Source organism: Tiliqua scincoides, chromosome 1, assembly GCF_035046505.1.
Source record: "Tiliqua scincoides isolate rTilSci1 chromosome 1, rTilSci1.hap2, whole genome shotgun sequence".
NCBI lineage: Eukaryota > Metazoa > Chordata > Lepidosauria > Squamata > Scincidae > Tiliqua > Tiliqua scincoides.
The window spans coordinates 88,434,443-88,456,223 of NC_089821.1; the positions used below are offsets into that span (position 1 = coordinate 88,434,443).

The 21,781-nt window shown below is 43.3% G+C and overlaps 1 protein-coding gene across 1 annotated transcript in view; it reads right to left on the minus strand.

Moving 5' to 3' along the window:
* Positions 1–21,781, minus strand: part of LOC136645284 (von Willebrand factor D and EGF domain-containing protein-like) — a 207,787-nt gene that overhangs the window by 97,879 nt on the left and 88,127 nt on the right. The window contains exons 13-17 of the mRNA XM_066621524.1: positions 16,970–17,106; positions 12,566–12,727; positions 6,760–6,864; positions 2,672–2,786; positions 1,256–1,506 (exon numbers count right to left, since the gene is read on the minus strand). Coding sequence (XP_066477621.1) covers positions 1,256–1,506; positions 2,672–2,786; positions 6,760–6,864; positions 12,566–12,727; positions 16,970–17,106 — 770 coding nt within the window. The remainder of the gene's footprint in view (positions 1–1,255; positions 1,507–2,671; positions 2,787–6,759; positions 6,865–12,565; positions 12,728–16,969; positions 17,107–21,781) is intronic.

The following is a 21,781-nucleotide window of genomic DNA, read 5'->3' on the forward strand; positions in this document are numbered from 1 at the left end:
TTCCACTGATCTACCTGCTCTGGTGGGGGCCTGGCATTTTCTGTTGTGCTGCTTGTGCTGGCAGCCCCGGCCTATATGATGCTACAGCAGCTGCTGTGCCCAGGGCCTCCGAGAGGAATTTTATCAGGGGGTACAAAATTTCTTTTGGGGCCCTTTGCAAAGGGGGGGGGGGTTGAAACAGAGCAGGGGAGGGTGGTGACAGGTGAGCCAAATAGGGGTAGGGAGGGGCGAAGCATTGTGAGGGGAGGGTAGAGACAGCTGGAAAAGTCTTTGGAGCCCAGGTCTACCCACCCATGTGGCATCAGTAGTGTCCCCAGCATCCCCAGTCATGGTAAAGTCCCCAGCATTGCCATATGTGCAACAAATCTGAGTAGACAGGAAAATGTCAGACCCCAGGAAATTTCTGGGCCCCCTCCTTTGGCTACTGGGCCCTTCTTTTTGCCCTGGACCCAGGTACAAATTACCCCCTTTGCCCCCTCTCCTAGGCCCTGGCTGTGCCAGTGGCCTGGGCCATGCACTCATGGAGTGTGAGTTCTGTCAGTGAAAGGCCCAGATAAGATTGGGCCATAACTCCTCCCTTATTTTGTCAGCATCCTTCTTTGGATGAAATTGGGTGTGGCACTGTGTCAATTTTCTGCCCGGTATTCTGGGTGAATGTGTACTACGCATGTGTCTTTGACTAGTCTCCTCAACAATTACCCATTGTTAGCCACCCTCTTCTAGCTTTAAGTTTCAGCCTTCCGATGCATTTGCTTTATTACCTCCCGCTACTGTAGGATTAATGGAACACCTTGCAATAAAGACAAGGCAGAAGAGAAGCACTGCCAAGAAACCAAGGCTGTGGAGTAATGACATAAGAGCACAGGAACTTCTAAAAATATCATGGTGAATGAATTATAATCTCCCTTTTATGGCTAAAACCTGGTCTTTTATGTTGCGATGGGCTTTTTTTTCAAAGAGCCAAATGCACACAGTGAATTTTAAAGCAGATTAATGAACCATTAACAGGCTCGGCAAAAGTGTTCTTCCAGACAGCAATCGATAGTAGCCTCTCTTGTTCATTGTATATATGGGCTTTATGTTCTCAGAGATATTTATTAGATTAATTGATCATTACTGTCATGTTGGATAATATGCACTTACTTGAAAACAGCTGAAGTCTTAGCTTTTTAAAGACAGTAACAAATTATTAGCCATAATGGAGGCAACCAATTGCATGACAAACTGGTTTTCTGAAGAAGCACCTTCCTCCTACCTGAACGGAGTGTCTGCTTTGGGCATTGCATTCATCAGATACAGTGAAGTTAAAGCTCTCAGATTCTCCAGAAGAGACTTCCCAGATGAGAAGACCAGCAGGAGAGAGGGAGGCTCCTGAAGGGCCACCTTCTAAGGCAAACAGGACTGCTGATCCCTCTGGATCGACTGCTAGCAGCTGGTAAATGAAATTCTCTCCCACAAATGTCAAAAGCTGGCTGGCTGGGGCTTGGAACACAGGGGGCAAGTTGTCTAAAGAGGATAAGAAAAGGAAGGGGTTATACTACTCTCGCATTTATGAAATATTCAACATGTAAGCCTTAATGGAAGAATGCAAGAACTATAATAAGAGGAACTTGCTAGGATAATCACTTTATAACTTAGGACAGTGGTTCTCAAACTGGGGCATTGTGACGCCCCAGCCTGAGAGCCCTGGCCTCTGTCCCCTTAAGGAGCAGGGGGAGGGGGAAAGCAGTGACATGATCCCCAGAATTTCACTGTTGCGGGTGCAGGGGACTTTTTTCTATCTTACCTCCTGCCGGGGCCCAGGGGGTGTGGGGAGCCCAGCAGCATGCTCTGGAGGACTCCCTGCAGCTTGTAAAAAGTGAAAATAGTGATTGCGCCCCGCTTCCAGGTTGCAATTATGAAACAGGGAGTGAGTTGCAATCCCTATTTTCACTTTTTTTGCAAGCTGTGGGAAATCCTGCAGAGTGCTCTGTGGGGCTCCCTGTGCCCTCTGGGCCCCAACAGCAGGTAAGGCAGGTTAAGAAAAAAAAATCCTACCCCACAGTGTTGTGTGATCCTGGGGAAGCACATCAACTGCCTTTTTTCCCACCCCTGCAAAGACTCATCTTGGGGGGTTTATTCCTGAGAAGTTTGAGAATCCCTGATTTATGGGACAATAATCCTATGCACACTTTCCTGCAGTAAATTCCATTGAACACAATGGAGCTTGTGTCTGAAGGAACATGCATAGGCTTGTGCTCTCAGGAAAGAAGACATCAAATAAGTCAACACATTGTCTCCCAGACAGCTGTTATTCACTCTGCCCTCTTTTTTCTTTTTTTTAAGATCTTCAATAAATAAAACTCAAAGAGTCTAATTAATTTCCTCAAGTGATAATTTAATGTGGGGCAGCAGAGAGTGAAAACACGGCAATCGCTGTGTGAGAAAGGAGGATGAACAGACATATAACTCATTTTCATATTTTAGTAACATATGATTAACATTTGAATGCCATTTTTCTGATGAGTGTAGATACCAAACTACAGCTGGCAAACACTGTTGAAGTTACTACATTTAGCTTTATCCAGGTTGCTGCTTCACTTGGCCTTGGACCAGATCCAAGGACCAACGCATGCATTTTTCTAACAGAAAGCTGATTACCATTTGATTCTTTCATGCATGTTAGGCTTACTTTCATTGACTGACCAGATGAATTTTGAAATCTCTGGCTCACACAGCAGACAAGGGCTAGTAAGACTTGAATCTCCTTTTGCATAGCATAATCCATCTATATTGCAAGCGTTTTCCTGCCGGGAAGAAAAAAAGAAGACAAGTAAATGGATAATTGCTAGAGATAGTATGAACTATTTTGCTCTAGGAATAATGAAATGGCAGCAATTTCAATGTTAGCACTCAGTTCCCAAGGGGAAGAATACAAGTGTATCTTAAAAATTGCTGAAATGACACAGGCATCACCAGCTTCATTGTCAGAGTCTTGTAGTTGTGAATGTCTTATCTCAGGCTGCTGGGAAATGCCACTGTAACAAAAATTATATGAGAATCCCAAACTTGCTGTACAAGATCATTAATGCCAGACACCTTCTAGCAGGGTGATTAATTATCTGGTAGTGCTAAAATTGGGCTCCACTAAGGGGATACTATCTAAACTCTTGTATAGCAATCAGGCCTTTTACACATATTACAGACATTGGAAAGTTCTATTTTATGGCTGGTGCGAAACACAAAGCACAAACCAATAAAAGCTGTGCTTTTGAATTTTTCCACGTGTGAGCATCATGACCCCATGACCAGCCCCCCATTTTTCTGGTTTTAACTAAAAAGTGCTTTTCCAATCATGCCATGTTGTTTCTTCAGAAACAAAGCAACTGCATTTCTGAACAATGGTTACCTCAGAACTTAGATGTCTACAACTGAAAAAAGTTATATCTCTCCCAGTCTCTTTTCAGTCCTCCCTTTCTGAAGACTCCCTGATGTTACATAAGGCACAGTGTGCAGTGATTATGTACATAGGCAGAGCTTAGCATCTAGGCCTGTGACCAAACATGCCCACTGGACTTTACAAAACATCACCCTCTTCTACAATTGTCCTCTTTCCAAAGAGACAAATCCCATCCAAAGCTCCAGCTGCAATTGCATCTGCAGAACCCTCAGGAGGCAAGAGCTAAAGCAGCATTTTGGAACTTGAGCTTTCTGGAAAGTTGCACCAGTGCTAGATGGATGGGTCCCCTTCATGCCAGAACAAGGGGATAATGTTTCCTGCACCAGCACTCAGAGCTTAGCCTGGATCCGAAGATTCACTGCACACCTGCAAGAGAGGAATTAAAGAGTACCATAGCGTAGTGAAAACTGTTGAAAATGTCGGATCGTTAAGTTCTTTTCTACATAATTCACAGCATCTCAGGCCCCACATATTCAGCCAAACAATTAGGTACATTATAGGAGTCATGCATGAGCTTGGCAAATAAAGAACAAGCAATATTTGCAACTGTTTGCAAGTGCAAGTGTCAAAGTTATCAATAGCTCCTCCTCACACCAAATGGGACAAAGAGACCAGAGGGAGGTAGTAATGTGGAAGAGTTTTGGGACAATGATGGAAAACATAATGGCTAGACAATGTTTACAAACCACAGGGAGTGTTGGATGCATCCAAAACTTGAGCTTGGGCTCCAAGATGGGGCACTTCTCAGTGACCATGAGGCCCTCTTTACTGCCATTGGTTCACAGAGCAAATAATAGCAGAGAGACAGGAAGGGCAGCATACTGACAGTCAAGCTGGTAGGTACCAGCAATAAAGCAAAAGGTGGGGGGGTGCTAAATGGGTGGGCCAGAGTGTAGGCACAAAGAGCTGTAACATGCCAGCTGAAAGACTGGCCTATGCTATGCCTTCTCAGTCAGGTGTGCCTATTTGCAGTGATGCACCATGTTAAATGCTGGGTGAGATGGTCCTTGCTAGGAGACAGCCTAGAGAACATCCACTAAAATTGAGTATCGGGAGAGTTAGAACAGAGAAAAGACAATATTTCTTTACCAACGCGTAATTAGTCTGTGGAACTCCTTGCTGCAGGACGTGGTGATGGCGTCTGGCCTAGATGCCTTTAAAAGGGGACTTGACAGATTTTGGGAGGAAAACTCCATCACAAGTTACATGCCATGATGGGTATGTACAGTCTGAGGTTTGCTAGTTGCTCATCATGAAGGCCGGGTAGCAGTTTTTTTCTGTCATCTGAACTGACTGCGAACGGCAGTTTTTTCACCTACCACAGACTGGCAAGGGAGGGACAGTGTGTTCAGTAGGTTTCATGCTTTAAACTTGGTCACTTGTGTTTAATAATGTGGCCCAAGTTGAACCTAAGCCACAGTCTGATGTCTTTGTAGGGGGGGGGTGTCTTCATTGGGGGATGTGAGGGTAAATAGAATGCCAGATGTAGGGGAGTGGCAGCAGGATGCAAGTATCTTGTGGCCTTGTGTGCTCCCTGAGGCATTTGGCGGGCCATTGTGAGATATAGGAAGCTGGACTAGATGGGCTCTAGGCCTGATCCAGCAGTGTTCTTCTTATGTTTGCTTGTCCCCTGCTGTGGCTGGGTAGTTAGTGAGCAGCTTTGTGGAATACTTGGTATGGGTTCTAAACTACTTCCCCCTCTTCTTTGGTCCCTGCCATGGGGATTTCTGGGCAGCCACACAAAAAGAGAGTGGCTTTCTCTTGCTGGGCTTGAACTCAAGTTATCTGGCTCCCTACCTACATCCTTGAGCAATGAGCTACCAGGATGCTGCTTTGTCTGAGTGCTTCTGAGGCTCCCCTTTTGACTCATTCCAGCCTATCCTCTGGGCTTTGTAATTTGGGCTGGCAATGCTCCCACAAGGACGCAAACTCTCACTATGGGAAGACCTGTGTGTTTGTTTCACATGGCTGCGCTCATGTGGCATCAAGCAGCAAAGGAACTTCAAGCCTGGGTACAGGAGTTCCTGGCAGGTCTGTGCTTTTGTCCCTTTGCTGCAGTTATGACTGCCACTGCTATTTAAGGTGGGGTGCTGTGGCATCCTTATGTTGTGCGAGAGTGTGCTTATGTGTTCATCTCCCTAGGGTTGGAAGGGGTGCCTGCTGCACGTTGCTTTTTCCTAGTGGCTGACCAGGGGGCATCCCTTGAGCATTGGCCACTCATTGGCTTTGCACCTCTTTCCACTCCCTGCTCAGTTCACCCTGGCAGCACCTCTATGGCAGCACCTCTATGGCTGTAAGCATTGGGGTTGGGTAGATGCAGCAACTGGCTCCTTGGACATCACTGATAACACACTCATCACACTGATGACACGCTGGCAGCAGGACACTGGTCCATGGGTGTCAGATTGTGTTGCTTTTCCATAGACACTGTTGATGTTACTGAAAAGACTGCTGGCGTGGCGTTGCCTGGACAGAGTTAGGATTTGACAGATGTCTAAATAGGATTGGGCCGTAAGAAAAGTTGCCTAGAGTGCAAAGAAAGGGATCTGCACTTGCTAGAGTTTAATCCCAAATAACACTAATACAAAATTATTAAAAAGACATTACAAAGCAATTCCAAGGGAACTTTGCATATATGGTCATTCAGCGTTATTTATTTGACTGAGGCAAATGTATCCATACCTAAAGATAATAGTTGTTGTTGTTGGCATCCTTCAGTCTCGGAAGACTATGGTATCGCGCTCTGAATAGTGGTTCTGGAACAGTGTCCTCTCCAGTGCGCGAAGCCTGGGTGTATGGTATGCACCTAAAGATAATAGCTGCAGAAGTAATAGGGTTAGTGGTCACAATATCCCGTCTTGGAGAACTAGGAAGAATTTGACACTACACATTAGAAAGAAACATTGTTACAAAGAAATGTCTTCCATTCCTAGCCAGAGGATCATTCTACCCTTCATAATCCTAATCAGAACCATTTGAGTGTGAAAAGGAGCCTTATCAGAGATAATAATAGAATCTCTGTTATTTCCCTAGTTTCATTTACTTTCATGAATGTTTTCAGTACAGATGTGCTAAATTTTATCTGAATAGTCTTTTTGAGAAAAAAATCTTTTGTATGTGCAATGTGTAGTTTCCTATCTGTTTATATCAAAAAGGGCAGAATTTACAAGTGAAAGGAAGAAAATATTTCATTTTCCAGCTGATCAATAAATACATTTGCTTCTCTGGGTCTTGTCAAGCTACACAGCCAACCAAGGAAGCTGGAGGGTTAAGAAAAAGATGGATGTTCTGTATTAAACCTCTAAGTGCTTTGAAATTACCTTTAATTTACAAAGCCCATTTTGATGGAATTCACAATCCTGGCAGACTCCGTCATACAAGGTCAGAACTTTCAAATTACTGTACTGGAATCCATCATTAGAAATCTAAAATATACAAAAATGTATCATTTTATGTGATCATGTTCCATACGGATGCTGTCTGCACATTCTAAAGCACATGCCCAATACACCCTGCCAAGAAGATAAATTAAACCACTTGCAAGTTACTTCCCTGCAAGCTAACAAATCACTTGATGCTGTAAACTGAAAAGCCATTCATTTATTACCAAAATATCTTTTCGCTCAGATAAAATCTAGGGTTTCTGATAACTGCGTGCTTTGTTAAACCTCTTCCCGTAAATTTCTTACTCAAGTAGACACAATTTTAACAATAAATCCTGCTTCAGACACTTTGACTACAATCCATAAAACATTTACTCTAGAGGAATCTCATGGATGTCAACAGGATTTTATTGTGATTGCTTCAGAGAAAGAGGATTTTAGATGACACCTCTTGCCCTCCACTCCACCCAAGATGGATTTCCACTCCTAAAGCATTCATTCATTCATAAGATGTAGTGCCTGAAGTATTCACTCCTAGGAGTAATGAGTAGAAAAAGGGATCATACAATGCAGCTACAATGAACGTTAGTTGGGGTGGATTTTTCTACTATATGTATTGCTATAGATACAGTAATCATGGATCTAACTGGTGACAGAGTGGTGGACATGAAAAAGAGGGGCCACTGTGTTTCTGTACAGGAACCAAACTATCTTAGCACGCTGTGCTTGCTGTGTAATATTGGCATGCACATGACTGGCAAGATATTAATGAGATTTGTATTGTTTTACCAGAAACTGAAGGGGGAACCAGGTCATGTAGGAATTATCTGCCGGGCTCTTTATCAGACCAAATCATCCTACATGCATATTGTCCAGGAACTGGAAAAAACAAAGTTGCAACTCACAGGTCTCAGGTCACTACTTTTTGTAAAGAATTGTATTAATGGTTCATAAGTGTGGGAGTAGGCAATTTGAACCTGTTTCATATCATTGTCTTCTCCAGGGATGTCTCAACAATCATTCTCCAAATAGCAGATTTTTTTTGCATAGGAATTGATCTTTGGGTCTGGCAACTCTAACCCGATGTTGGTCTACATGCATGTTCCATCATAAATCCTGAAAATGGTTGCAGGGCTGAAACTTGGGTTTGTATCTGAAACATAGAATGTTCTCTCATAGTGGTCTATTTGGTTTATACTGGGCTCATAGTGGGTTCATCCATTATTTTTCATTGAACTCTTTGGTCTGCAAACAGATACTTGAATTAACCTGCAATCAAAGTCCAAATCTGTGTACCAAATTTAATTCTAAGATCTCAAAGTTCTGTAGAGTTATTCCACTACCAACACGCATACATAAAAACAAACACAATGCCAGTCAAACAGGTGAATTAACCAAAGTCCTCTTTTCAATCAGCCATTACTACCCCTCATTACTAGTCCACACAGCACTTTATAAAGCTTCATAAGCAAAATGACAGTTGCCTGACTCACCAGCTTACAGTCTAAATTTCAGTAGGGAGGGAAACAAAGGAAAGTGTATAAAAAAGAGAATGGCAAGGTTAAAAAATAATTAAAACCTCATTAAGTTGTTATCTAAAACACACCTGGTGTTATAATGTAGGCAAAGAACAGAACAGGCCACAAAGGTCAGGCCAAAGTGAAGTCTCTCAGAAAGCAGCATTGCCCTGAAGAGTGTTACTACACAGAGAATAAGGAATCAGTTAGACAATTGATAGCGATGTTCTTAATACTGTGAGTGAGGATCACTTCCAACCCATACAAGAACAGGTGAACGCTGAAAAAGTCATGAGAAAGACTGCAGTCTCTGAAGAAGCTCAGCAAAGTAGTAGGCAAAGTGTAAGGTTTTAGTCTTTAGCTTTTGATTCTAAGTTTAAGTCTTTAGCCTTTACTTGAATTTTTAGTTTTCAGTTTTAATCCTTAATTTTTAGCTTTGAGTGTGGTTTTAGTTTTTAGCTCTTTTAGTGTTGAATGTTTTAGGATTTACTTAGTTTCCTGGAATACTTTTACTATTTAGACCATGGCACATAGCCTGAAAATCTTTCAGTGTCTTAAGATAGATGCCAGCTGTGAAAGCATCAGTGTTGATCAAAATTTGTGTTCTTTTAAATGGACATTGTGGCTGCAATCCTATACACAGTGACCTCTAAGTCCCACTGAACTCAATGGAGCTTATGAGTAGACATGTATAGGATTGTGATATGTTATTAGCTCTCCACTTGGAGGTAAACAGGTGAAACCAGGGGAAAGAGTGCTGCAATATTAAAACTGAAAGAACATTAGAAAATGTTCAGATGCCACTGAATTAGCACAACTTGGTGTGATTTAAGAATGAAACCAATTCTGTCATCATCTAATTTAGAAGGACTACTAGCTATTTTCTTAAGAAGCAAGAATATTTTAAAGAGGGATTTTTAATAGAAAATCTATTTCAACAGTTCAGCTAAAACTTAATTTGTAAAAAAAAAAAAGGGAAGGCTGGAGGAGCACTAAACTGGAATGCGAAGTCATCCCTTTATTTAGGGCTGGAGGTAGATTTTGTTGGGGTGGGTCAATGTGCTCTGCACCTAAATAGACACATTCTCCATGTGAGCTAGCAAATGTATAGATAAAGGTATCTGGTAATCTTAATGTAGGAGATGATGTGACAGATACAAATATCTGATACTGGAAGTAAATTTGAGGCCTGTGACAATCAAGCTGTAGGGTTGAAGGAAGGCATAGTTTAGAATCGTGCCATGTTGCAGCCAAAAGCACTACTATAAACTGATTACTCTTAATTCAATTTTAACCTTAATTTCTTTCATTTCCCAAAGCCCTCAAGATGTTTATTTTCTCAGCACAGCGCTAATGATCAAACCAATGAACATTAGTAAAGGTTACAGCTTCAGCAGCTTCTTCGTAATAAGAAACTCAAATAAATCTTCTTTTGCTTGCTATCCTTGGTGAAATAAAAATGCTGGTTTCCGCTCCCACTCTCCCAAATTTGTGTGTAGATCTTTGAAAAGTTAACAACCTACTACAACGAATTCACATAATTCTTTTTTTTTTTTTAATCTTGTTCTTGTATATGGGAAGGCTTGAGGAGTAAGCTGTAGATAGAAACTTCCAATAAAAGTCTATACAGCAAGTAAAAGTAACTGGTGTCTTCTTGGCTGTATCAGTGAACATTTTTGAAGAGTGCCACCCACCACCACCCATTTGGGGCTATGTACATTTTTGTCATGTGATGCAAGGATGGGTTAACAATGGCACTGTATTGGATGGTTTCGAGGGGAGGAGATATGGCTTGTTTGTTTGCTCCCTTCTTCCTTCAACACACTTCAGAATACCCAAGGGTGGGGGCAGTATACCTGAGATTAGCTGGTTGCCTTTTGAAACCAGAAAGGAATTTTTTTGCCATTTCCCTTATTGGCCTTGGTGGGTGGTTTTTTTCCCCCCTACCCCAGACTGTTTCTTGTGTTGGGTTCATTCCTTAGTTGGCCTGGTCACCTGGCAGGTATGATGGTGTGGGATTAGGGATTTTGGTGCAAGCCCTGAGGTAAACAGGATCAGAGGGGGAACCATGGCCAATGCTTAGATGTTGTCTGGTTCAGAGAGATTGGCTGTTAATCCCTTAGACTTGAATTCAAATGCTTTCTGACTTGGGGGAGGTGGAACAGTTCCACTTCCTCAGCCCCTCACGGTTTGTGTTGATAAGGCTGGTCTATCAATTGCTGGTCCATAGCTTGGATCAGGGTGGGAATGCCCATAAGGAAAAGAGGTGCTTTTTGCTGTCCCTGCTAGGTTAGATGCTTGCTCTCAAGCGGGGTGAAGTTGGGAGAAAGAACTTGCCACTGAGTTTTCAGATTTACATTTGGCTTTATTCAATAAATGTGACCCAATTAATATTCCAAACAACTTGTCTGTTTATTCAGGGGTGTATAGACGTAATAGTGAAACAGATGCTTGTAAAGCATGTTTACAACACCCAGTGAGGAAGGAGTGCCAGCACTGGGACCATGCCAGTCGGGCTGGGCCAAGAGCTGGCAGGAAGAGGACACACTGCCACCAGGAATAAATACTGCGGGTGGCGGTGTGGCCTCTTGGGGGAGGGTGAGATGAAGGCAGGGGAGGGTGGGATTGGGGGAGGAACCGGGCCACAAGGGGGTAGGATCAGCAGAGCTCTGCACCATCATATCCTCAACTTTGTGTCTGTGGCAGTCCTGGCGGCTTTCCCACCAGGGTCCGCCCCCTCATTTCCCACTCCCTCCCTGGAAGTAATTGCAGTGATGTTATCATTTACCACAATTACTTCTGTGCCGCCACCTCCTTTCCCCTTCTGAAAAGAATAGGGGAGGAAGGAGGTGGCACAAGTTCCAATTGAGCCTTTCACGGTGCTGCTAGGTGGAGCAAAAGGCTCCGTCAGAGCTGCTGGAAGTGACTCCTAGGAGGCAAGCGACTCCCGCGTCTTGGAAGTGGCGCTTGCCTCCTGGGCGCTGCTTCCAGTGGGGCCAAAAAGCTCCAATGGAGCCTTTTGCGCTGCTTAGCAGCAGCATGAGAACCTCCATCGGAGCTAGAAGCAGCACGCGGCTCCTCTGAAATCTACTCAGCAATTCTTAGGGCTGCCCTCTGTCCTCCCCTTTAAAGAAAGGGGAGGAAAAGAGGGCAGTTCTCAGACATGGTCAGGAACTGCACCAGCAGTGGCTGCAGGCATGGTTCCCTGCTGATCTGAGGGCTGCTCTCCTTCCCTTTAAAGAAAGGGGAGGAGAAGAGGACGGCCCCCAGATTGGTGGGAGAGCAGTCACTGTTGGCTCAGTTCCAGATAGTGCTGACAAAATTGGTGGGGAGGAGTGGGTTGTGGTTCCACCCACCCCCCAAGCCTGATGCCCCCGGTCTTTGGCCCCGTTCCCCCCCCAATACGCCACTCCTCTGTGTTGGGCCTTCAAATAAAGATTTTTCAAAGTTTGACCAGATTTCAAATTACCCCATCAGAGTACCCCATCAGAGTTAAAGTAGCAAATGAAGTTAGTGTGCCTCGTCCATGACTGACATGAACCTAGTCATTTGTCTGTGAAACAATCAAGTGCATGAGGGCAGATCATTCAGGTGCCGCCATGGAATTGGCAACTGAAAAGCGGGCAGGAGCAGGGAGACATTTCATGGGAAAAACCCACATGCTCAGCTTCTGCCCATGTGGTCAGGATACTTGCATGTTATTTCAGTCATACATGAACAAACCAAATAAAAGTGGCTCCCAATCAAGTAGGGTAATATTTAGAGAGACTAGTTGTTAATTTTGTGTCAATCTCTGAGTAGGGCTGCCTTTTACACCAATCCCAGTACTCAGACTGAAAGACAGATAAGCCCCACTGGGCAGTGATATGAAGCTGAAGTAGTTTTGCAGTTGTGACCTAATCAAGAATTTCAACCTGTGCCTCCAGAAATGAAATGCAAATGATTAACAATTGATTCACTCACTATATCAGCTCAGGATGATTACTAGGAACAGTGATTATAATTTGCACCTTAAACTGCTCATTAAAATGCCTGCAAAGTTTGCAATTTCTATTATTCTTTTGTTTGCTTATTTATTATCAGGCAATATTGGAAATCTCTAAGTCTCATGCAACCCTATTCACAGTGATTAGCAGAAAGCAATCTATAATCTTTTTTTTTTGTCATCACAAGGCTTGAAATATCGCTTTTGAAATTGTTTTGCTAGTAGCACAAGAAATTCCTACTTTCACTTGCCATCTTGCATAAGGTTCAGCATCCATCACAAAATGAGCAACTTCTGTTCCTGTCTTGTTCAGAGCAGGTATGTGGCAGTCCACTGCTGTCCAATTCACAAACTCTGCTTTTGTGGTTTCACGCTCTCTGGCTATCCAGTCACCATTGCGATACTACAGGAAATGGAATAATAAGATGGCTGTCAATGGTTACAAGTCATCTACATATATTTATATATCAAATGGTCCACGTGAACAACTTTCCTTGAGGGTAGATTTTGGGCCAAAGTTGTGCTGCAAGACAAATTTGATTAACAATGTATGCACTGTAGGATTAGTGATTGAACTATAAGAGGTTATCATGACATCTGAATGCATTGGAACTGCACAAATAGATCTTGTTGTTGATGTTTTTAATGCTCCTATACCACTTTTCAACCAGGGTAGTTCACAAAGCAGCTTACATAGTAAAATAAATCAACAAATTGTTCCCTGCTTCCAAAGGGCTCACAATCTGGGAAAAAAAGTACAGAAGCAATATTAACAATAGCCACTGGAAAAGAAGCCATGCTGAGGTAAAGTGGGACAGAGACTGGATCCACTAGAGTTGAAATCCATTGAGGGTTTAAAAAAAAAAGAATTATTCATTTTCTGAGACTCCTAATAAAGCCTTATTATGGATAATAAAAAAATATTATGGATAATATGAAACCTTATTATGGATGGAATTGTGGATAATGGGTACAATCTAACCAAATCAACTTCAATCAGCCCTGCCAAATATATTTTGAGAAATAAGGGAAACTGAGGCAGCAAGCAAAAAGTGTGTGTGTTCTGAATTAAGAGCAAATTCTTAAACATAATTTGTCATATTCACTCTGAAAGATGAAATTGTTGTCTAGGATAATAAGATATTATAAGAACCATTAAGAATTAGTGAATAACCCCATAGTTCATATATAGTTGGAGTGATATGACTAGAAAGCAGGATTATATGGTAAGCCTAATAGCCCCTTGACATCAAGCTGACTTTGGATCTTCTTGGCATGGTAAATAGCTATCCAGAAGTTGCCAGGAAACATGAACCAGGCAGTATTAGTGAACGGAGTAGGAACTAGTAGGAACTAGGAACTAACTAGTGAATTGAGTAGGAACAAGTTAAAGGGCGTTCTGAGGCTAATATTTGTCTCTGTGATCCTATCTCATTCCATGTACAGGAAGGCCAAGTAGGACACAGCGACCTTCTGCTTCAAAGTTGGCATTCTGGAATCCAAAACTCAAATGCTTTCCTTCCAAACTCCTGTGAGTCTACCCCAAATGAGCTTTCTCTTACTAGAACCAGGCTGGGCATGACATTACCCAGAAGAAGACATTACCCATTATAGAAGTATTCTTCTATAGAGAATTGTCAAAACAAGCTCTATGATTCTTCTTGTTATCAGAATCAGCTGTTATCATCCTTAGAGTGCAATCCACATGCACTCTTGGGCTCGCACAAGTCCTTTGCGCCAGTCTGAAGGTGCCACAAAAGTGCCGTAAGGCACTTTTTGCCACCTCAGGAGTCAGGAGGCCGAATCCAGCTTCACTGTACTGACAGAATGGTGAGTTCGTCACCTGGCCTAACTGGCCTAACCTGCCAAGTGGCCACTGACCTAACCTGCCAAGTTAGGCCAGTGTGGGGGTCTGGGAAAAGCAGGGGGAGAGCATTCTGGGATGTTCTAAGATGGGGGGAGGGTGGGTGACAAGTGGGCCGGTGGGAGGACTGGGGCCCTTCCAGGCAGCCCAGCCTTACACAGGGGCGCTCAGATCTGTGCAACCTCTTTAGGTGATGCAGATCCGAGTAGCCCCATGGGGCAGCTGCCGCATGACACAGGGTAAGGGGAATGCATTCCCCTCACTCTGAGTTGCGCTGCAACCTGGCCCAGTCCTTCTCAGGATGCAGTGCAGGCTAGCCGGCCTGTCTGCTCCAGGGCATGTTAGGATTGGGCTGTTAGCATTATAGTTGAAGTAACTATTCTCTTCTGCATGAGTATTCTAAACTATTGAGGGCACAATCCAGAGTGCTTGATGGGCACTCCAGGTCCCTTGCGCAACCTGGGAGTGTTGCAAATGTGCCTTAAGGGATGTCTACAATGACTCATGATCTGAGTAGGCAGGCACCAGGATCTGTGCCTGTCTTCCAGTGCCAGATTCAGGCCAGCAAAGGTTAATTCACATTGGCCTTGGGAGGCCAGTGTGGGGGGTTGGAGAAGGTAGCAGGAGGGTGGAATGGGGGCATTTTGGGGGAGGACAGGTGGACCGGGTTCAGGAGTTGGGTGGGACTGACCTCCAGCACCAAGTCCAGATCCTAACCTCCTTCCTGAGCATTCTGGCATTACACCAGGCTGCTTGGATCTGTGCCTGTGATTTTGCTGGCACAGATTCAAGTAACTCCAGTGAGGTAGCTTTCACATGACATGGGATAAAAGGAAATAAATCCCTTTACTCCAAGTTGCCCACCTCCTACTCTGAGCTGAATAAGTGCAGGCCAGCTGGGTGGCCCGTTCCAGCACAGAATAGGACTGTAAAATCTATTAGATTTTTACTCTGCCTTTCTACCTCCTAAGAGGCTCTAAAGGCTGCTCACCTTTTGGAGTACAACACAGTAAACAGTTCTTTCCTCTCCTTCTCCTCACAGAGGCAGTGGGTAGATGCCTATGAGGAGCATAGTTAGCTTTTTACTGGTGATTCTCAGAGAAATGAAGCAACCAAAGAGGAGGAAGAACTAATTGATATTAACCTATTTCTGCCCATCCCAGAGGTGTACACATTTGATCCTTATTGCAAAGGTTGGGCAGAAACGGCTTAATATAATAACTGTATTCATCCAGATTTTCACTACAAGAACTGTTTTCCAGAACAGTTTAGATAACATATAAATAGGGAAAGGTGTGCTTTTTTTCTGGATCTCGGTAAGATAAGTCATGTTGTATAGAATGATACATTGCACTGGTACTTTACAGAACATTCTGTATCTCTTTCTGCTTCACTCAGCATTCATGTACAGAGCAAGCCATTTGTAATGTATATAATTTTGAAACACTATGATTGATAACCTCTCCCATCCAAATGTTTCTTAACCATAGATTTTCCTATATTGGGCCATATAGAACAATGTTATTACTTGATAAGATGAAAATTTTTATTAACAGTGTGCCATTTATCTGGAGACTACAGCTGTGAATCAGGGAGCTTGGATAGTTAGCTGTGACACTTAAAATTCAAATATGTTTGGAAATACAGCCAAGCATATAGATTCCAGATGCACAAAATTGAGAAATAATAATACAGTGATTTCAGGCTTCAGTGAATTAGGGTATAACTGGAATAAAAGCCCACAGAGAACAGGAGGAGACTGCATGGCTTTGATTGTTGAACCCATCTTAGAGGTGCTTTGACACCAATTGTCGAAAATATATATGGCTAGAAAGAGAACTAAACACCTTCTGTAACAAGCAATCTACACGTTATATAGGATCAGAAGGATCTTATTACTAGAACGAATGTGGGCCAGTAGATAAGGTATGAGATTATCTAGCGATCTTCACATGTTAGGCTTCATAATATCTGTTAATGAGATCCATGTCAACTTAGACTCAGCTCATTTGAAGACTGAAAAAGCCAAAGGCAAGCCGATGCATAAATGTGTGGGCTTATTTCCTAAAATAAGGAAATAAGCCTGGGGGCTGGGGATAAGAATAGGCCCTCAGTTTGGCTGTACTTGTCGTAAGAGGCGACTGAACAGCCACCGGGTAGATGGGACTCGTCAGCCTGGGAAGGCAGCTCATCTGAGAGAAGGAAAACTCTGATTCCAAACCTCCACTGCCTTGTGGCTACATCCAGTTATGGAAAAGGCTTCAGGAGTCCACCTCGAGGCAAAATCTGGAGCCGGAGTCCCTGAGGCAGTTCATGGCTGAACACAATCACATTCTGGCAACTCCTGCGACGCCGCTGGAACCAACCGTATTGGCTTCTGCCTTTCCATTGGAGCATTTCAGCGACGTGGAGAGGAGGGATTTGCTGCATGGGTAATAGCCTATCCTCCATACCTACTTTACCCAGGCTTCGCGCACTGGAGAGGACACTCTGTTCCAGAGCCACCATTCAGAGCGTGACACCATGGTCTTCCGAGACTGAAGGATGCCAACATTTCCTAAAATGTATTATGGACATACTACCACCACCATCATTCAGTGACATGCCTATGACAGATTTTTCTGTCACTGAATACTGTGATAAACATGATTGTAATAAACATGTCCAACCCCCAAGGAATACTTGTAAGTCCAGGAGAGGAAAAAAAGATTCCTGGGCTCTTATGAAGAGAGGATAATAATATTGCACATTTTCATCTATTCATGCTCCCATAGTGCTTACCATCAACCTGGTGACTTCACAATGAAGATCAGAAGAGTCCCTAAAGCTGAGTCCAATCACTCGAATTCTGCTACAGTCGGAAGTTTGTACATCACAGAAACCGCCATTCAGTAGATCTGTGATCTCCAGAGGGTACTCTGAAAGACAAACAAATATGTGGTGCTGAGAGCAGGAAGCACACACATGCCGATAAGTTTATATTTTGATTGTATTACTTTTCTTGACACTCAAGCTCTACCTGCAGGCACATATCCTTTGAAATGCCACTCTTGGATCTCACATGTCACAAGCCAAGAATCCATCTGACATGGAAACTTCTGAGCAGTGGGAAGACAGTCACTGAAAGCGTGAGTTGCCTTTGCTTCTGTGTTTTATAGAAGCCACTCATCTGCCATCTTGTCACAACACTGCAGCACAGTCAATACTTTTAAATGATTAGTGATTCTGTGAAAGTATTCTTAATGTAAAGAGACATCCAACATGTCAAAAATATAATGCAGAGTTAATTTGCCACTCTGAAGTGATCTGAGAAGTGTGGATCTCAGAAGTGTGGATGTATGGGACCGGGTCCAGAAGAAGGTGCGCGATCAGCAGTGGCAGCCTATCCCCCTTCCTGGCTCTGATCCACCGACATGGATCAACTCAGACTTGCGCCAGCTGTTTAGTTTGTGCAGGTCTGAGTAGACCTGTTGTTGCTGCTGGTGTTAACCCCAGGCAAGGGGACAAATGTACCCTTAGTTTGATGAGCCTGCCAGCCTTCCAACTCCCCCCATAGGGTGCAAAGGAATGAAAAAGGTTGAAAACCACTGGACCAGAGACCACCAGGTAAAGGGGGAAGCATCTGGTGGATCCCATCAGGTACCAGGAAATTGTGTCCCAGTTCTGCTCAGATTCTTAGCAATTGTGCTAAAATAGCTTTCACTAGTGCCAGGCTTCACAATAACGTTTTCTGCTCTCTCTAATAAGAATATCTGGTAACAGTTAACAGTGCTGGGAGGTGTTAGGGGGGCAGGGGGTGGGAGATAGTGGTGGTGGGTGGATAGGGTCCTGGGAGAGGTTGTGTGGGATTAACAGTGGGTCCTCGGCTTTATACTTTATTTATATTTTGGGGTCATGGCACAAAAAAGGTTGAAGGCCACTGACTGAGGGCCCAGTCCTATCCAATTTTCCAGTGCCAGTGCAGCTGTGCCAGTGAGGCATGCACTGTATCCAGTGGTGGGAAGGCAGTCACAGTGCTCAAGGTAAGGGAACATTTTTTCCTTATCTCAGGGCTGCATAGTGGCTAAACCAGGGCTGGAAATTTGGATAGGATTGGGCCCTCAATCAATTTGGGGGGGGGGCAGAGAGATGCCTCAGTTTCCTGGCCTGAGGAGCTGAGGTCTCTTGCCATCAGCCATGCAAACAGTCATGTTACTGGTCTGGTCAATGCTCTCCTAGCAGGCACTCAGGACCAAATACACATGTATATATGTATGCTTCACACACCTTAAAGAAGAAATTAAATATTGACTGGCTAACTTCACAGATATGCAATATTCATGAGGCAAGATTTTCTAATCTTATTGTTCTCATGTGAGTGCATTAGTGAACTTCTCCATATGTTTAAAGGTACAGTGAAATTCACTTATCCATTCATTTTTTTAAAATGAAATACTTTTTTTTTTACATTTTTAAAAATACTTTTTAAAATTAAATACATTTTTAAAAAATGAAATACTTTTTTAAAATAAAATACTTTTCTAGTTTAAAAACAATGCAGTTTTAAAGATCATTCTGGATTCAGGGGAGCAGTGCCTTAATTCTGCATGGCTCCCTTGTTAAAACTCTGACTGGTTGGCTTTGATCATCTAGCCTTCCACTGTAAGCACTGACCAACAAGCTAGAGTTGTTGAGTGAATAAGAATTCTTCAGGTGAGAGAGGCAGCTCCATGAAACAATGTGAATGCTCTCCATCACTTTGAAACATTTTTATGTCCTTATTTGCTGTTATTGTTTTTAAAAGCTATCAGAGGTATTAACAGCATCATTAAGTCACAGTATTGTATTTACAAAGAGCCCGTTTCTTGCTTATCAGCATTCATCAGCTAGTTCAGTAGTCGTGTAATACACAATACCATTAGGAAGGCAGGATGAGCGGTTTTGATAAATGATGGGTAGTGCATAAAAATAAAAGCTTCATTATGTTTTTCATGACTTTTTAATAGCACTACCCACGATTCCCCGCAGATTTCCAAAGTCTTTTTGAACTTAAAAATCACAGCCAGTTAGATAACTTGTAAGTCCCACTGAGTTTTTCTTGCTAAGCATGATTAAGAGTTTATTTATTTCATTTTTACTTCATCTTTCCAACAAGGAGTTCAGGGTGGATTACATTGTTCTTCCCCATCCATTTTTTTCCTCATAACAAATTTATGAGATAGGATAGGCTGAAAGACAGTGCCTAGCCCAAGGTCACCTGAGAAGTTGTACGGCTGACCATGTATTTGAATCTAGATCTCCCCAGGATTAGCCCTAGCTACTATACAGGTTGAGTCTCTTTATTTGCGAGAGAACTTTATTCCCAGAACTCACATGGATGGCAAAAATCGAACTAAAGGAAATCAATTTAAAAAACAATGTCCTTTTGCTCAGTTATTTAAAAACAGCCTTGCTGACCTTTTGTAATGCACACAGAGACAATCAGTCTCTCTTCAGGCACTTAGAAAGGCTTCACTCCGAGGCAGCCACCCCTCCCTTCCCCAGGAGCCCCAGCACAAGGAAAGAATGGGGGAGGTGATAATGACTTGCATTCTTTCCCATGCTCAGGGGAAAGGGAGGGGTCGCTTGCCTGGGAGTGAAGCTGTTCTAAGTGCCTGGAGAAAAAATGATTAATGGATCGTCTACCAGCTTCCCTCTCCCCCATTAATGAAGCTATTGTTAAATGTCTTTTCTCCTTTGATTTAAGGACCCTTCTCATTGCATTGAGATAAAACTGCAGGTGAAAAATCTGTGGATAGGTTATGCCTGTATTGCACTGGCTTACTAAGATTTCAGCTTTAATTGCCCATTCCTTCTCACCCACTGCACCACTGCTCTAATCTGCCATCTATTGGAAATGACAAAGCACAACTCAGTGCCTCAATCGTGCACTTTTTAAGGGCGGTAAACAGGGCCTAGGAGAGGGGGTAAAGGGGGTAATTTGTAAGGGAGTACCTGGGTCCAGTGTCAAAAGGGGGGCCCAGGAGCCAAAGGAGGGGGCCCAGAAATTTCCTGGGATCTTATATCTTCCTATCTACTCATAATTGTTGCCCGCACAGGATGCTGGGGACACTACCACGAGCTTGCAGCTGCAGCTACTGGCAAGCCATATGTGCTGGGCTGAGGAATGCATAAATGACACTACTTCACACAGTGTCAAATCTGGGAGGAAACTGGCCTGCTACAGTAGCTCTTTGGCTTGTGGATCTGCTTACCATGAAGGAGTGTAAAGGAGCTCAGGGACACAGCTGCAAGACTACAGCTGATGCAGAAGCAAGTTTTGGTCTGCACAGGACACTTTCCATGCTAGTGTGAGCCTAAATATGTCAATGCTAATTTTCTGCATGTCTATATTTATAAATATTTAATGCTATATTTCTGCATGTCTAAGATTTTAGGAGTGTGTTTGGTTTTCCATATTACTGTATCTAGCTGCTGATGCCACATGGGTGGGTAGACCTGGGCTCCAAAGACTTTTCCAGCTGTCTCCCCCCTCCCCCCACCCTGTTTCACCCCTCCCTGTCCCCATTCTGCTCACCCATCACCACCTTTCCCTGCTCTGTTTCACCCCTCCCCCTGTGCAAAGGGGCCTCAAAGAAACTTTGTACCCCCTTAATCAATCACTCTTGGAGGCCCTGGTGGCAAACATACATCTAGCACCATAGCAACAGTCAACAACTTAAAAAAAAAAATCCTGGGATGTTTGCCCCACCTTTCTCCCCCCTCCCTAGAGCAGGCCTCAAGGTAGCTTGAGAAAATACTCAGAAAAAAACACAATAACCAATAATTATTTAAAAAATGAAACAATGTAATAAAACATTGTCATAACAGCTGAACAATTCAATCATATTTAAAAACCAAGACCGATCAAAATAATCTGTTTGCAGACCGACTCAGAATACAAAGAGCATCAAAACATATTGGAGGGATGGGGGCAACAATTTAAATGACATGCGTGCTGAAACAAAAAAGTTTTGGCAAGGCAGCAGAAGGCTCACAATGAGGATGCCAAAGAGGCCTCAGTTGTTTCACCTCTCATGACTTCTATACAACAGAACATGAACAAGAGACTTCTGTGAATTCTGCTAACTATGGCATATTTGACACGAGACTTTTGGAAAGCCATGCAAGTACATGTTTCAGTGCGGCATACTTCTTAAACAAGCAAAGGTGACAAATCTATTCTGCCAGACACTCCATTGTGTGGGCAGGTATGCTGCCATGCGGGTTCAAACTTGTATGCTCATTCAGAATTGAAATTGGAATGTGGCAAATTTGTGGCCTCCCTGGTCTAATGCCAACATCTCAGTATCTGTCAAGTGCTGAATGCCAAAATGCTGCCTTCACACCATTTATTCCTAAGGGTTACTTCTGCAGGCAAGGAAGCACGTTCTAGTGGTATGTGACCTTGGTTGCATTTTGAAGTCCATAAATGTCTCTCAGACAAATTAGTGGAACATCTTTACCCTGCAAGGTGCACTGCAAAACTGCAAACTGTAGTGATGAACTCTTGAAACTGAATACTAGGAAGTGCTTCAGTGGCCTGTTGAGATTGGTTCAGGTCACAAAAGTCAG